Here is a 16,308-nt window from a genome sequence, read left to right on the forward strand (position 1 = left end):
CTGTTAGCTAGGGATGATGGGAGTTGTAGTCCCACAACATCTGGAGGGCCGGGTTTGCCTATGCCAGGGCTACAGGCTCATCCAGGCTCTTCTTGCATCTTTGAAGATGTAAGCACACCTTTTTGGTGGGACAGAGGGATGCTGCTGCAGTGGTCAGACTGTTGGTTTGGATAGAGTGAGTGACTGAAGCATAGCTTTGCAATGGGGAGCAGGGCTGTGTGTTGCACAGGCCGCAAATTCAGAATCATGGCTGTTCTAGGTGGGTGTAAATAACCACACTAGTTTCTCAAAATATGTACGTTTCTATACATCCTGCCTCTGGGAGACCATTCCAAAGGCCTGAGACCACTGGAAGAAGGGCTTCCTGAGACTGACCTGGCCTCCTGAAGTGATGGAACTCAAGGCTGGGATCTTGAAGCTGTTATTTACCGGCTCAGTGGCACATGTGAAAGGAGGGGATCCTACAGACCCCAGGCTTAGAGGGGTTTTTAAGGTCAATATGATCACAAATGGTCTCTAGAACTGTTGGACCTCTTGGCAAGGAAATGCCCCAAAAAAAGAAGAAGCCAAAATTACCGTATTTTTTAGTAGTGCCCTGAAACAAATGTTGGTTTTAGTTGATTTTAGTATTGTATTTTTGATTTTATTTAGGCTTATATTTCTTCACAAGCCATTTTGTGTGTGGGGGGGGGTAGGGGTGGATTCCTGAAAAGTGGTCTACAAATCTGTTAGATGAAAAATAAAGAGGGACAACTGCTTGAAAACAAATTGGGTGCCTCCTGAACAACCAAAAGCGCTTGAAACATGTGGGCAGAAGGATCTGCCGGTGGAAATATTCAGGATTACGTAGGCGAGAGGGAAACAGCCATCGGGGTTCTTTCCTTGCCCTCTTTCAGCCACGCAAGATGGCTTGTTACGATTCCCATGAGCTGCTGCTGCTGGATGAAATCACCAAAGTCTGTCATCACAACATACTCTCTGGTTTCAAGAAGCATAACGCGGAAGAGCCACACCCTGTTCAACCCTTTCAGCTCCGGCTGCTGAAGCCGCTCACCTCCTACCAGGCAGGGCTCAGAAGCTGCCATGGCCTAGTTAGGAGATGAGCTTCCCAGGGCGATGGCGACTGCCGGCCACGTGGCCTTGGGTTGGTCACGTTCTGTGTTATGGTGGGTGGCAAGGCCTTCCGGTGCATTTCCAGCTGGGCAGGAACTTGGGGACTGGTTTATAGCGCCTTCTGACAGTAGAGTGAAAGACCTATAAAAATTGAGATGGTTATTATTAGGTTTTTACTAGTTTCTTTCATGTAATTTGGGGTGCTGCCGCGCATTCCACTATTGGGCAGCGTGGCTGAAGCCTCCTATGATCAGGTGGGGACTGGATCTGCCGCATGTGGATGGCGGTCAGGCTGGCCACTGCCAGCAGCTACAGCAGGAGGCGGCTGATGGCCCAGATGGCAAGAGGACCATTAGGTTTCCAGCTGAGGGTGTAGACCAGCCTTCCCCAACCTGGTGCCCTCCAGATCTTTCAGACTACAACTCCCACCAGCCCCTACCATCTTATGACTGTGTTGGGTGAGGCTGATGGGAGTCCGAAATGTCTGGAGGGAACCAGGTTGGGAAAGGTTGGCAGAGAGAGAATTTCGGCTCCATGCTGACTTTTCTGCTCTTGAAATGATGCTGGTGCGTACATTTATGTTCCCGCTCCTTGATTTGATATCTCTTCTGTTCTCAGTCTTCTGTCTGGCAAGACAGGCACTAGGTATGTATCCACACTAAGAGATGCATCTGAAATGTAGGAAATGGAAGAGAAATCAATTTGGCCCACATTTTGAAGCAAACCAACCTAATATGCTAGTCTTGAACACAGCTGTCCATTGGATTACACCCTTCTCTGAATTTTGTAGTTCCGGTTCAAAAGTGCACAAAAATGCCTATTTCATATGGGTGGGTGGGGGAAAATAGTACAAAATACATATTTTAGGGGAAGAAGTATGTGTAAATGTTTTCAATCCCCAAAAAGCCTATGGATGGAATGGACCTAGGACTGACTTCATGCAAAAGTAGCATCCCTTCCCAGGATATACATTTAAAGAGAGCGTGTTATCAACACTTCCTCTTGTTCTATGCCTAGAAAGCATGGGTCTGAGTGGTGTTCCCCTTGCTCTGCTCCTTTCCCAAGGAAAGCCCACCCTTAAGCTCACAACAACAACAATCTGCAGAAACCCAATGCCACTGATGTTGCCATGTGCTGCTTCCCCAGGCAACAACTTTGCCTGTTTGCAGAGTGACGGTGTGGCTGAGCTTGCTGACAACCTTGGTTTGCTGCTCAACCTTGAACTGAACTCAGATCCTTGCACACAATTCAGCTTGTCACCAGCACTGCTAAGGAAAGGGCAGCTGCTTTGCCCCTTTTAATTGCTTCTGTTCCTCCTTTCTGTATATTGCATCTAGTTTGCAGGATACTCTACAAGGCATGGCCCTCTTGCTCCCTTTTTACAGGCTGGGGTGTGGATTTTACCTGATGGAGCTGGGCCTTCCAGGTGTTGAAAAATCTACCCTCAACTCTCAAGGGCCATTTTTGTTTGTTTGTTTCCCTTTGTGAACTAGACCCTACCACTGTGGGTCAGCCAAGACCAGACACCTGTTGCTCTAGGCACCCAAGAGGGATCATTGCAAAGGGCCTTGGCTCCACAAATATGTAAAGGGCCTCTATGCTGAAATTCAAACCAGTTTGAAAGCGATTTAGATGTCACACCTCCCTCCCTCCACCACATGTACTGGTGTTATGCTCAGCTTTGTGCAGGAAGGGGAGGGCACTGCCTGGAGCTGTACTGCTGCTGCACAGGCTCAATCCCCCACTCAGGCCACCAGGACAGGACCCTCTGCACTGAACAGCCTCCCCCAGCCTTGGCCGAGGCTGATGGGAGTTGTAGTCCAGTCCATCTGGAGAGCACCAGGTTGGGGAAGGCTGGCCTATAACTATAGTTCCCTGGCTGAGATTCAGGGCAGTTAAGGCGTTTTCCAAGGGCTTAAAATATGTACTGTGGCAATAGAGGTTTTGTATACCAAAAGCAAATAATTAAACTCGGTCCAGTGGCATACTGGGAGCCAGTGCAATTTGTTTAGCAAAGGCATTACATGTTGGGGCTTAGGGTGCTGCGTTAAGCAATCTGCAGCTGCTGCAGCCTCTGGACCCACCTTAAGGGCAGCCCCACATAGAGTGCCTTGCAGTAATCCAGCTTTGATATTAGCAGTGCATGTGGTCAAGGAATGGAAATAGTTGGGATACTAGCCGAAGCTGGTGAAAGAATCCCCTCTCGCTTTCCAACATACTTGGGCTTACCTTATTGTATCCTCCTCACATCTACTCCATGGAGTAGGCTTAGGCAGGGGGAGAGGGGCGCTGAAGTCACCCAGTGAGTTTCCTGGCTTGGTGGGGCTTGGAGTCCAGTTGAAGGGCAGCCCACTATCCTTGGCTGTGCAATGCCTCCTATTCTGGACTAATGAATACAGCAGGCAGGGGGGTAAGTGCAGGTATGTGACGCAGAGCCACAAAAATATCCCAGCAAGGCCGTCTGCCCCCAAGCCAGGCATGAAACAGGATTTCTTGGCTAAGCTGCCCATTCTGAAGACTCGCAGGGCGTGTTCACGCATGAAGTGCTTGGTGAAATTTTGTCTGGTGTTTGTGTTCTTTCTTTTTTCTTAAGAAGAAAACTCTCAAGTGCTGGGCCAGGTAATTTCCTGGGACCAGTTTGTTCCCACCTATCTACTGCAGTAGGGATGCGGGTGGCGCTGTGGGTTAAATCACAGAGCCTAGGACTTGCTAATCAGAAGGTCGGCAGTTCGAATCCCCGTGACGGGGTGAGCTCCCGTTGTTCGGTCCCTGCTCCTGCCAACCTAGCAGTTCGAAAGCACTTAGTGGCTTAGTCATGCTGGCCACATGACCCGGAAGCTGTACGCCGGCTCACTCGTCCAATAAAGCAAGATGAGCGGCGCAACCCCAGAGTCGGTCACGACTGGACCTAATGGTCAGGGGTCCCTTTACCTTTATATACTGCAGTAGGACCCCCAGAGCCTCACACAGACATCTCCCTTGCTTCGTATGTTAAAACAGTCTTTCCTAATGGCTGGCTGGGACTAATGGGAGTTGTAGTCCAAAAGCATCTGAAAGGCTGCATTAAGTCTTCTCCCTACCACCATACGAGGGCTCTTGAATTGCCCCCTCCTCCTTAATGATTGCTCCAGCATCCTGTGTTATCCACACATCCATCCACTCTGACTGTGCCTGCAAGCTTTAACAAATTAATTGGTGCAATTTGTCAACGGATGGTTTAAAAGGCACCTTCGCTGTAATTTTGTAATTTGTATATTTATATAGATGCCATTGATTAAAGGCCATGTTGATTACAGAATCTTTTCTTGACCTCTCTACCTGCTGCGAGCTGAGATTGGGGGAAGGCCAGAGCTGGAAAACTCCTTTAAAAAATTCCTCGCCGTCATGTTGCACAGAGTGTGAAAGCAGCCTCTGCCAACCTGGCACCCTCCAGGTGTTGTTGGACTGCAAGCTGGTGTGCTGACCTGGGGCTGATGAGAGTTGTAGTCCAACAACATTTGGAGGGTGCTGGGTTGCCAAGGAGAGGGGCAATTAAAAAAAAAAAGATTTCTGCGTGACTGCCTCAAACTATATCTGATTTCTCTATGCTCTGGAGACCAGCTAGGGAATTCACACAGGTGCCAGCTGTCAGAAAAGAAAAAGCAGTCTGCATTTGTGCAGTGCAGAGTTGTCATAATGAAACAAACTTGTCCATGAAGAAGGAGTTCCTCTTTGTGCCTGTCAGTTAGAATTGGGCTTCTGTGACCAAAGAGAAGAGCCATTGTTAATATTTCCCAAAGTCTTCACTGTGGTTTTTGTTGTTTTAGCAGCTTTCAACTGCATATTTATTTGTCCTCGCGGGCTGCAATTGCAAGGAAGAGTTGGTCTGTTTTAATAAACAGAAAACATGTGTGCGCACAGATGCCTCTTCCTTCCACAGCTCAACCCTGGGTTATAATAGGGAGCCCAGACTGAGGCTGTTGGTGCTTATATCTGTGTTCGGGTTCTCTTGGCTTGGCTGTTATTTTGTGGCAAGGAGTTCCACAAGTCAGTTGGTGGGAAGAAAAGCTGCTCCCTGCTTTTCCCCCCATTCCTTCCTTGGCCTGGGCATCCTTACCTGGAATCAAGTAAGCAGAAAGCTTCCATAACAGAATTCAGAGAACTGTAGTTTCTGCTCAGAGTTACAATTCCCAACACACTTTGCAAACTTTATTTCCCGGGGTTCTTTTGTGGGATCCCTGTGGTTTAAGTGTGTGTCTCATATGGTGTGCACAAGATGAGAGAATGCATAACATTGTGCTGTTGAAGTATCTTTCCTTCCCTCCTTTAGGCAGGCTCCTGGTAACTTTTATTTTTAAAAGTCTGAAACAGTCGGGGACCCTCCCTGTTTATACAAACATCCATCCCAACTGCTGCTTTTAAACTGCATTTTCCCCTACAGCTACCTGGCTGAGTTCCTCTCTTCTGTTAATAAATAGTATCCTTGCCATCTCTTGGCTCCTCAAAAAGGAGGGTACAGTCTGCTTAACCCTTTCATGAATGACGGGTTACACAACCCGGAAGTGAAAATTCAGCCAACTTTGAAAAATTACTTTCCCAACAAATGGGATTCTTCTTCTTCTCCTCCGACCCCAGCTGTGCATTTACACACACAGGATCTGACATTGCATTGCTGCAAAACCTGCAAGCGTTGAAATACATGGTCTTGTGTGCACTTCATTTTCATCACAGAGCAGTGCTAGTTTGAAGCTCATGTCTCTTTTCCTGTACTAGGAATGCCTGGGAATTTGAGTGGGTGTGAAATTTAAAGAGAGTTTGAGGTTACTTCGTTGAATCACAAGGGATGAAAGAGACCTGTAAGCTTGGTCCAAAGGCAGGATGCCTATGGGCATCAACGCCACCCCCTCCGCCCCGAGATTTGACTCCCATAATCCAGGCCACAAATGGCATACCAAAGCATCTGCAAAGCAACTAGATCCAGATGACTCAAGCAAGCGAGTCCAGTTTAGTGCTGTAGAGAAAAGGGCCATTCTGCTTCCATACAGTTCCTCTTCTGAGGAACACTGGCCAAGCTACCCAGTGTTAGAAACTCAGATATATCAGCTAGACGCCAAATGGCTCATTAAACCAGGGTTGCAGTCGCCAAAACGGAATGCCTAGTTGTCATTTTTGGGCCAGACATCTCGAAAGTCGTATTTTTCAATATGACGTTTTGGCTCCTGAAATTCTTTCTGATCAAATATAACAAATAGAATTCTACAGGATGTGTTGTCAGTATCTGAAAACAGTCAAGATCCAAGGATCCCCAGGCATGAACCTCCAGATGGTGGAGACGTCAGGCACCATCCTGGCAACCGAACATCTTCACTTGGTCGCAAGTGGCCAATAGCCAGGTGCAAAATGCACCAGGTGCCTGGCGAATTTCGAGTGCTGATGATAGTTCTGTTGGAGGCAGCATGCTTCTGAACACCAGTTGCTGTGATGCACAAGTTGGGAGAGTACCCTTGCTCTCAAGTCCTGCTTTTTGGCTTCCCTTTAGTAATCTGGTTGACCACTGAAAGAGCAGGATGCTGAACTAGATACCCGCCCCCTTAATCTACTAGGGCTCTTTTTCAGTTCTTCTAGGTAGGCTCCTGCTGCTTGATCTGCCTGGCACAGTGGCACCGCCTGCATCAGTTGTGGACCCCTTGTCTTTACTGTGTAATATCAGTGGGGTCGGGGAGCAGCACAGCACACTTGGCCTGGTTTCCAGGCCATTCCTAGACCAAATGATGCCTAGCAGCAGGGCTGGGGAAAATCCATCAGAGCTGGGCACAAAGTGGTAGAGGGCACAGCTCAGTGGCAGAGTCCCCTGGGAAGGGGGAAGAGTCCTGCTAGGGAGCCTAGAGAGTCTACGCTAAGCGGAGCAGGGATCGCCAGATGGATCAGTGCTCCACTTCATTCCAAGGCAGCCTGAAGCAGAGCCGGCCTGGTCGTTAGGCAAAGTGCGGCAAAATGTCTTGGGCCAGCTGTGGTTTCAAGTGAACATGAAACAGCAGTGAGAGCAGGATATAATAAGTCAGCATCTATCTATCTATCATCTATCTATCTATCATCTATCTATCTATCATCAATCAGATTTCTTACTTGCCATGAAGCTGCAGGGTTGGTCACAACAATATAACTTGCAGTTCAAAAAATAGTTACTATAAAACCATTACAATGATAAAAAAGAAGAAAAACCATTCCAGATGAACAGAAGAGTATACATTCAGCAGAAATAGGTGAGTCCCACAAAACTGACTGTTTTAGCTGTCAAAGGCTGGGGGGAAGAGTTGTATCTTTTAGCATTAAGTCGGAAAATGTGGAGAGGGAGCATTTTCACTGAGACTGTTTCAAGGAGAAAGGGTTTAACTCTCCCTAATTTGCAAGGGTCGGATGCTGCAATTTCTTCTCCCACCCTCCATTGCTTGGCTGCTGTTTACTTTTCTGTAAAAAAACCCTCAATACAGTGGTACCTCGGGTTAAGTACTTAATTTGTTCCGGAGGTCTGTTCTTAACCTGAAACTGTTCTTAACCTGAAGCACCACTTTAGCTAATGGGGCCTCCTGCTGCTGCCGCGCTGCCAGAGCATGAATTCTGTTCTCATCCTGAAGCAAAGTTCTTAACCCGAGGTAGTATTTCTGGCTTAGCAGAGTCTGTAACCTGAAGCGTATGTAACCTGAAGCATATGTAACCCAAAGTACCACTGTAGTGCATGTTAATTGCACTATTAAGTCATTAATTGCCCAATTAAGTCACATCTAATTTGGTCATCAGGTAACAGTGCTAAAGGGATCCTGGCTCAGAGGTAGAGAACAATTCTGGGTTCAGAGGGACCATTGGCTTGGCTAGGCATATGACAGCATGCTAAATTCCTAAGATAGCAGTGGCTTTCCCAAATGAAACCACCCAATGAGGCTGAGATGGGCCTGTAATGGAGACTCCACTCCTACCTGGCACTGTCTCTAGCTGCATCAGTCTATTAAGCAACCAGGACGCATAGGAAGAATGCAGAGATGTGAGATGTTGGTGACAAGGTGATGTGTGACAAAATGCCATTTATTTTGTAGGGTTCAGTTGCACGCTGTGTTAGAAAGGCTTCCTGGTTCCTTCAGCTGTTACTAATCACACTGTTGCTGGCCTCAACCTTAATTGCTTAAATAGTTTCCAAGTGTTTGTGAAATAATTTTGTTAATCTGCAGGGCGCAGAAGGCCAAGAGTGACATTTCTGAAAATGTGGGCAACAGGAATCCAGTGTCTGGTTTGAGCTGGAAACCAGGGTGAGCTTCTCAGACTGAACAAAGAGAGGTGTGCCTCTTCCACCTGGAGGGGAGGGGGAAGTGCAAGAAATGCTTTTGCAAACAGCATAATCTGAGATCTGATTTTTAAAACTCACCAAATTGTTTTGGAGTCAGATTTCTGTGTATGAGGAGCGTGCTCTTTCTTAAGACAATATGATCATTGACATGGTCTCTGGCACAGGAGAGGGTGAGAAATGAAGGTGAAGAGCTGAACAAATATGAATTGGAACGGATTTGACTTGTCAAACCGGTGTAGGTGCCTTTGAGTTTCTGTATTTCTCCAGCTTCAGGTGAGGAAGTCAGGGGCAATTAAGTGAGGGCTGCCATCTTAGGCACCCTTACCTGGGTACAAGTCCCATGGAACCCAGTGAGCTGACTGCACAGGAGCAGGTGAAATGGGAAACATTTCTTTCCATCGATTTGGATCTTGGTTTCAGCAGGAGGAAGGCACAAGCCGCAGGGACCGAAATCAGGTCTCAGCAGGAAATAGCTGGCCAACGTTTAGCTTATTTCTGTTAATGATTTCAGATCTTAACTTAGGCTTTTTGGTGTTAGGCTTTTGTTTTCACCCAGAAGGGTTTTGGTTTCCTTCCTGAGGGACCCAGAAACTCAAGTCCCTTTCTGTAAACTGCTTAGACTCTCCCAAAACTTGGTTTCACCCGCTAACCCCCAATGACCCATAACATACTCAGCAGTTTCATTTAATCAGCTTTACTCATTAAGCTTTCCTTCCATTCCCTTTTACAGATTCCAGCCCTTGGCAGGGAGGGGGTGTCCTGCTGAAATAAATTCCAGATTTGGTGCCCATTTTTAGGGCAGTGCAAGGCTGCCAGTTTGCATACATCTGCTTTTCATACATTCTGTTTTCTTTGAATTTTGAATTATTGGCAAGGGGCAGGACAGATGCTGCCATGGCATCTTAGGCAAAGGTAAAGGTAAAGGACCCCTGGACGGTTAAGTCCAGTCGACTTTGACTATGGGGTGTGGCGCTCATCTCGCTTCAGGCTGAGGGAGCCAGCGTTTGTCCACAGACAGCTTTCTGGGTCATGTGGCCAGCATGCTTCTGGTACAACTGAACACAGTGACGAGTGCCAGAGCAGCGCACGGAAACGCCATTTGCCGGCACCTTCCCACTGCAGTGGTACCTATTTATCTACTTGTATTGGTATGCTTTTGAACTGCTGGGACAGAGCAAAGAGAGCTCACCCCATCACACGGATTCGAACCACCAACCTTCTGATCGGCAAGCCCAAGAGGCTCATTGGTTTAGACCACAGCGCCACCCACTCCCTTTCATGGCATCTTAAAGGACAGGGTGGGCCATGGGGCAAAGAATAACAGCTGCAGGGATGTCCTGTGACCATTGGGTGGGGCCGTAGGTCAGTGATGGTAGAGCAGAATTTGCATTTGGGTGAAGGAGAAATCCATTTGAAATAGATTTACACATGGATTTTGCTGGGTCCGATCCAATTGGGCTTCGCTTGCCTCTCGTATTCAGGACCTGCTTATATGCCATCTGCCTGTGCAATGTCTGGTGTCCTTTCTTTTTTTTTTTTTGTAAGCCTGACTAATTACATAGAAAACGACTCATTTTTTAAAACATAGATTATACATATAAACGTATATAAAACAGTCAAGCCCTATGCTGTACAATATTTTGTGCAGAAGAATGTTACCAGTATATTAATACATATGAGCTTTATAAAGTAATATGCATTGTTGTATGCATCTGTATATGTCCTGGTTACTTTCTGCTTTATAACTTGTGTATAGTATTGTATGCATAATAATATAATTTGTGATATTTCCTTGTATTTGTAGCAGAACAGGGGGCCTAGTCAAGATTAAGGAGCAAGTTGGGGTTTGGGTTGGGGAATCTCTTGAGATAGTCAGAAGATTGCACCCCTTTTTGGCATGCTGAAAGCCCAAAGATTAGAATCTATGGCATTTTAAAATAATTTTTTGAATAGGGCTGCTAGGAAAGAAATACTGCGCGCCCCCCATTTTTCTGAGACCTTACAGTCCCATTGCTGGCCTGGCTCAGTAGTACAAGGCAGTTTCCTGTATTCACTGAAAGACTTGCCGAAGGCCCTTCCTGGATTCTGACATTTCTTTAAAAGCACTTGTGATGTGATATGTAATTTGAGTATTTTCCACCTGCCAATCTGTCTCAATCAGGGATAGACATGGTGGTGCCCTCCAGATGTTCAGCAATCGGCTGTAGTCGGCAGATTGGGATCTCTTGTGCCTTTGGCAAGGAGCTGTATTGGCACCCCCCCCAGCCAACCCCCCCAAAAAAACACTTTACCGCAATAGCCACATTTTACTTGACCCAAATACTCAAAGCATCCAGAGTGAGTGCAAGGGTGAAGGGCAAAAATAAATAAATAAAGTGCATGTCTTTGTGCTGTGAGAAGAATGGGAGGTTTCTTCCACACTTCAACTTGCTGCGACAGGGGCATCATGTCAGCACACACATTTACACCATGCACTCCATAGTCTGATAGGTGATTTTTTTGCACCCAAACTCATCCCAGGCCTGTGTCCCAGCAGAGTTTGGTTTCACCAACCCCTAGGTATGCCTCTGGCAGGCAGTATGGTCAATGGTCAGTGCTGACGGGAGTTTGAGTCCATCAACATCTGGAAACCCCCGGCCTACCCTAGAGCCACAGAAGACCATGGGATATATTTGGGAACCCCTAATCATACCAGGATCTTCAGCCTTGCTCCAAACTGCGAGCAAATGTTAGGCCATGCCATAAAATGTATGTACTGCTAGATTGTGAGGAAAAAACCTCAGAGCAGTTCACAAAAGAATAAAACAATAACATTGTCAATAAAAACGGTTAAAGCAGCTGTTTAAAACGTTCAAAAGATAATTAAGCAATAAGCAAAGAACTGATTAAAACACAAGTCAGCATTCTACATATCTGGGCAAGCTTGCCTGAAAAGAAATGTTTTTAGTAGGCAGTGAAAAGAAGTGAAGGTGCTTGCCTGCCTCATATCAATAGGCAGGGAGTTCCAAAGTGTAGGTGCTGCCACACTGAAAGACCGATATATTACAACTGCAGAATGAGGATTATGAGGCACCTGCAACTGTGCCAGTTCCACTCTATGCTCAGGGGTTCTCTGGTGGATGTTGCTACACCTTCACTGGTAAACTTAAGTGAAGGCGGCTGCAAACGGGGGGATATTTAACCTGGTGCCCACCAGAGATGGTCTGAATGAAGCAGCTGCCACCATTTTCATTTTGAGGGGAAGGTAGCGGCAGAGGACAGCCTACCTAAGGCCCTCTGGTAACAAAACCCTTCTGGTAACAGTGGAGGAGTGAGATCGAGAGATGGAGCTAGGAGGCAGCAAAGCTGTCAGGGCAGGAAGAAGACAAGAGGCCAACCCCCACCCCACGAGGCCCTCTTATGCATGGCACTGGCACTTGCATGGGCCAGAATGTGCAAACTTGTAAGCTTCACAGAACTGTTTGTCATAGGTGATAAATAATGGCCTGGTTTGTACATTACATTTAACTGTGGTTGAAGAAACCATGAGTTGTCCCAGCGACAATCAACCAAACCATAGCTTGTTTCTCCAAAGTCTGTTTTGTTTCCCAGCTGCTCTTGCTTTGTGCCTTAGCAGTTTGGCAGTTGCGTGGGGAAATCGCCAAGGAAATCAAAAGGTGACAGAAAATTAAAGTGGGACAGAATGGGAAAATGGGAAAGAGAACAAATGAACGTGCATGGCTGAAGGAGGGAATTGAGATGGATGGATGGATGGATGGATGGATGGATGGATGGATGGATGGATAGTTAGATAGAGATACATAGATAAGCTTCAGACAAGTAACATTATAATGCTTTTGACTGTAAAGGACTTCCACAGGTATGGTGAAGGATAGCTAGATTCTGAGTCACTTTTTTGTCCTCCCCCTAAAATGCTGCCGCCTTGTGGACTCTGTCAGCCAAGGCGTCCACCTGTGGCTGGGCATGGCCCCAGAACATGTAAATCAGGAACAGGGCTTTGGAGCATGTGCAATATCTCTTTCCTGCTCCAGTGAGCACCCCCAAGTCAGAGGGGTGCAATATTCAGGCAAACTTTTAGCTGGGTCACCCCTCACTTTTTGGAAACAAAACCCTTCTGGTAACAGTGGAGGAGTGAGATCGAGAGATGGAGCTAGGAGGCAGCGAAGCTGTCAGGGCAGGAAGAAGACAAGAGGCCAACCCCACCCACATGCCCCTCCCCTTTGCCTGCTGCGATTGGCTCCGTGACCAAGCAAGGGAGGGAGCGAGTGGGTGCTGAAAGCAGGCAGCGGCCCAGAGACACAGGGATGGGAAGGCAGAGCTGAGCCCTGTGCGCCTCTCCCTCTTTCTCTCTCTCTCTGCGCCACGGAAACCCAGCCAAGGAGAAAGAAGGCTTGCCTGGCTCAGTCATGTAAGCACCCTGTTCCTCCTCCTCCTCCTCCTCCTCCCAGTAACAAGGGGGTGGGTGGGGCAGGGTGAGGAGGAAGAGACGGGGAAAGGTGCCTGTTGCACCTACGGGCACCATGGGCAACTCGTACCACAAGTGGAGCCCCCCAAACGCCAAGGGCTGGTCTCTCTGGAACTTTGGCCGCTCCGCAGGGCTGAAGACAGGTACGGGCTTGTCAGGTGGGGAGCCTGCGGGAGGCCTGGCAGGGAGGGTGTGGCTGGGGAGCTGCTGTGAGGCAGCCACTTTGGGGAAGGGACCGAAAGGGGCAAATATCCTCATGACTTGCCCTCGCCCCTGCCCAAATCTCCAGGCTACAAAACTCCTCCGTGGGCCCTTAACTTCCAGGTTCATCTCTTCTCAAAGTGGCAGAAGATACGGTGGGGGCGGACTCTGGCTTTTCTCAGGTATGAGGGGAACCTAACCTGGCATGTGCTCAGAGGCATTCCTGTCTTTTTTTAATTTATCACAAGATCTGCATAACACTTGTCCGTTGGCAGATTTGTAAGGCAGCTACGAAAGCACCAGAAAAGACCCAATAATAATTTTAAAAAATGATGATTGTAACAAGCATGCATTTGCAAACACACGTGTCATATAGGAACACTGAACAGAGAGCCAGGTTGGGCTGCGGCTTTTGGTTTGATTGTGCATTGAGTGGCAAACTTTGGGCTGTAGCTGTGGTTTCTTCTTGTTGTTGGAGCTCCTTTGCTGTTTCAAAAGAGCTGCTTCCCTGCCATGTTCTGAGAAACCTGGGGCCTGTCCTTGGGCCATCTCTGGTGTTGCAACCAGCCCTGAGGCTGCTTTGTGGGTTTCTAGGGCTGGTGCTTTGCTAATATAATCACCCCACAGAGAAGATCATTCCCCTGGAATCAGCCTAACTAATATGAAAGGACTGTTCTTCTGTAGAGTCACTGGCCTGGATTAGAATATCCTCTCCATCCATTAGGAAAAAATCAGAAGGCCAGGGAAACGCAAGCTCTTCCTCTTGCTTAAAATCTTTTAGAGCCTTCCACCCGTTTACTACTTGGTGTGTGAATGCCATCCTCAAAACGAAGGTTGCCAACTGTTTTTCCAGCTTCTGTGCCTGCACCTCTAAAAGAAGCCTTACAGGTATTAGCAGAATAGAAAGCTTATCTCCATGTTGTGAAGAGCTCAGTCTATAGGTTTCTGATATTAAAGGCAAAGGAGCAGGGCTCCCCCACCCCACCCAGGTCAGCTTGTAACCCCAATATCCACCTTCTCATTCACATCCAATATTACCAGCCAGTATCCCAAATCCAGGTTTGACTGCACTTGGAGTACTGTTTCAGTTCTGGTCACCTCACCTCCAAAAGGACATTGTAGAGTCGATTCAGAAAAGGGCAACCAAAACATTCAAGGGAATGGAGCAACTCCTCCATGAGGAAAGGTTGCAACATTTGGGATTTTTTTAATCCAGAGGAAAGGGCAAATAAGAGGTGACATGATATAAGTTCATAAAATGGCAAGGAGAAAGTGGAGAGAGGAAAGTTTCCCTCCCCCTCTCATAACACTAGAACTTGTGGACATTCAATGAAACCAAATGTGAAGATTTGGGACAGATATTAAGAAAGTATTTCTTCATGTAGCACATAGTTAACTGTGGAGCTCCCCCCTGCAGGAGGCAGTGACAGCCACTGAGTTGGATGGCTTTAAAAGCAGAATGGACAGATTCATGGAGGAGAAAACTATCCATGGCTCCTCACCATGATAGCTGTGCTCTGCCACTGCTGTCAGAGGGAGTAAATTTCTGAGTACCAGTTGCTGGCAACTGCAGGAGGGGACAGTGCTGCTGTGCTCAGGTCCTGCTTGCGTTCTTCCCATGGGTAGCTGGTTGGCCACTGGGCTAGATGAGTATTGGCCTGATCCAGCAGCAGTGGTGGACACTGGACTCTCAAATTTCAGTGCCCTGTGTGACGCAAAAATTTGGCACCCCGCCCCCCACTCTCATGCTCCATTTTACAGCATTGATGTGGCGCCCCTGGCAGTGTGGCACCCCATGTGGCCGAACCCTAAAACCGCCTCTGCCAGCAGACATTTATATTTTCATCCAGCTGTTTCTCTGTGTTTCAGCCTCCCCCAAACTGAATGCCCTCCTGGCTGGGGCTGATGGGAGTTGTGGTCCAAAACAACTAGAGGGTCCCCAGGTTGAGGACGGCTGCTGTATTTGTTGCTTGTTCTCCTTGCCCCACCTCTTAGTCTCCCTCCCCATTGTCAAAGTATAGATTAAACATGCAGAGCAGCTGACACCCCTCTTATTTGCTTATGCCACCTTGCAAAGTGTCAGATACATTGATGGATTACAATAATAGTAATTTTATGTTAATATCTTGATACTTTTTTTTTTAATGCCGCCTTGGGTACTCCTGTGTGTAGAAAGACGGGATAAAAATTCCCCTGCTTGTTTCAAGGATATTAAGAAGCAGCTAATTGGTGCTCAGGTGTCCTTGAGTGTGCTGAGCGCTGGTCTTTTGGAGCATAAGGAGAGTCTGTGGCTGTGAATACACTTTGTACTTTCCCCCCCTTAGCAGGCTGGTAGTATAAATGTTGTTTGCCTAATTAACAGCTGCTGGATTAGGGACTCAAAAGTTCACTTTATTTTTCAGTCTGTTGATGCGCTTGTGGTTATAGCATGTGATGGGGAGGTCAGGACTCCTGAGTTTTTGTTTTTGGTGTTGCTGCTGATTCAGGGAAGCCAAGGCCTCTCACCTCCACCCCCACAAAACAGGAATTTCTGTTTAGCTGATGTTTTTTTTTTCCCCCAAATGAAAACCTTGACACAAATGGGGTGATAATTCCTGTAAACAGGAAAGTTCAGTTCCTTAATTTTTTACCGTACGGTGCTGTTGGTTTATTCCCCTGCACTAAAGCCCCCTCTCCCCTTCTTTGTTTAACAACAAAGCGTACTGTTTTTTTAGAGGACAGGTTGTTGCAAATGCATTTCCCCATAAACAAAACAGGCAAATGTTAGAGGATCTTCCCTGATGATGTTATTGTACAGGGATGATGTTTTTCCCCCTCCAGGCGCCCTTGGGTTCCTGATCAATCTGCCTGCTAAGATAAACTGTACTGAAGAACTGAGAAATGAAACTTTTTAATGTTCATTAAATCTGTGCTAGGAAAAGGAGCTTGCCTCGTTCTTCACCCACCCTTTTAGTATGAATAAATCGTAATTCATCTCTAAAATGTGAGACTCTTAAGTTTGTGAGTTGCTTGTTGGTGATGGAAAGGCAGAAGCACTGGGTTTTTAAAATAATAAAATCTTCCGCTTCCCATGCTGAGCCTTGGCACCAATAGCACAGCCCAGGATTGGCTTGAGCATGATTGACTCAGATTAAGTCCTGCTTTCCTGGCTGTATTCAAAGCCGTGTGGTCACCTGGTCATGTGCCTCTAAAAGCCACCTGACATGCAAAA

At 47.2% G+C, this 16,308-nt stretch overlaps 1 protein-coding gene across 2 annotated transcripts in view; it reads left to right on the forward strand.

Moving 5' to 3' along the window:
* NHSL3 (NHS like 3) overlaps nt 1–16,308 on the forward strand; it is a 56,559-nt gene that overhangs the window by 5,846 nt on the left and 34,405 nt on the right. The window contains exon 1 of one of the 2 annotated variants that reach the window (XM_083751615.1): nt 12,737–13,039. The exons of the other annotated variant lie outside the window; for it this stretch is intronic. Within the exon in view, the coding sequence (XP_083607741.1) occupies nt 12,952–13,039 (88 nt within the window). The 5' untranslated portion in view covers nt 12,737–12,951. Of the gene's footprint in view, nt 1–12,736; nt 13,040–16,308 lie in introns of those variants that run through there. 2 annotated transcript variants of the gene reach the window in all.

Source organism: Podarcis gaigeae (assembly GCF_964106915.1).
Source record: "Podarcis gaigeae genome assembly, chromosome: 8".
In the NCBI taxonomy this organism is placed as follows: domain Eukaryota; kingdom Metazoa; phylum Chordata; class Lepidosauria; order Squamata; family Lacertidae; genus Podarcis; species Podarcis gaigeae.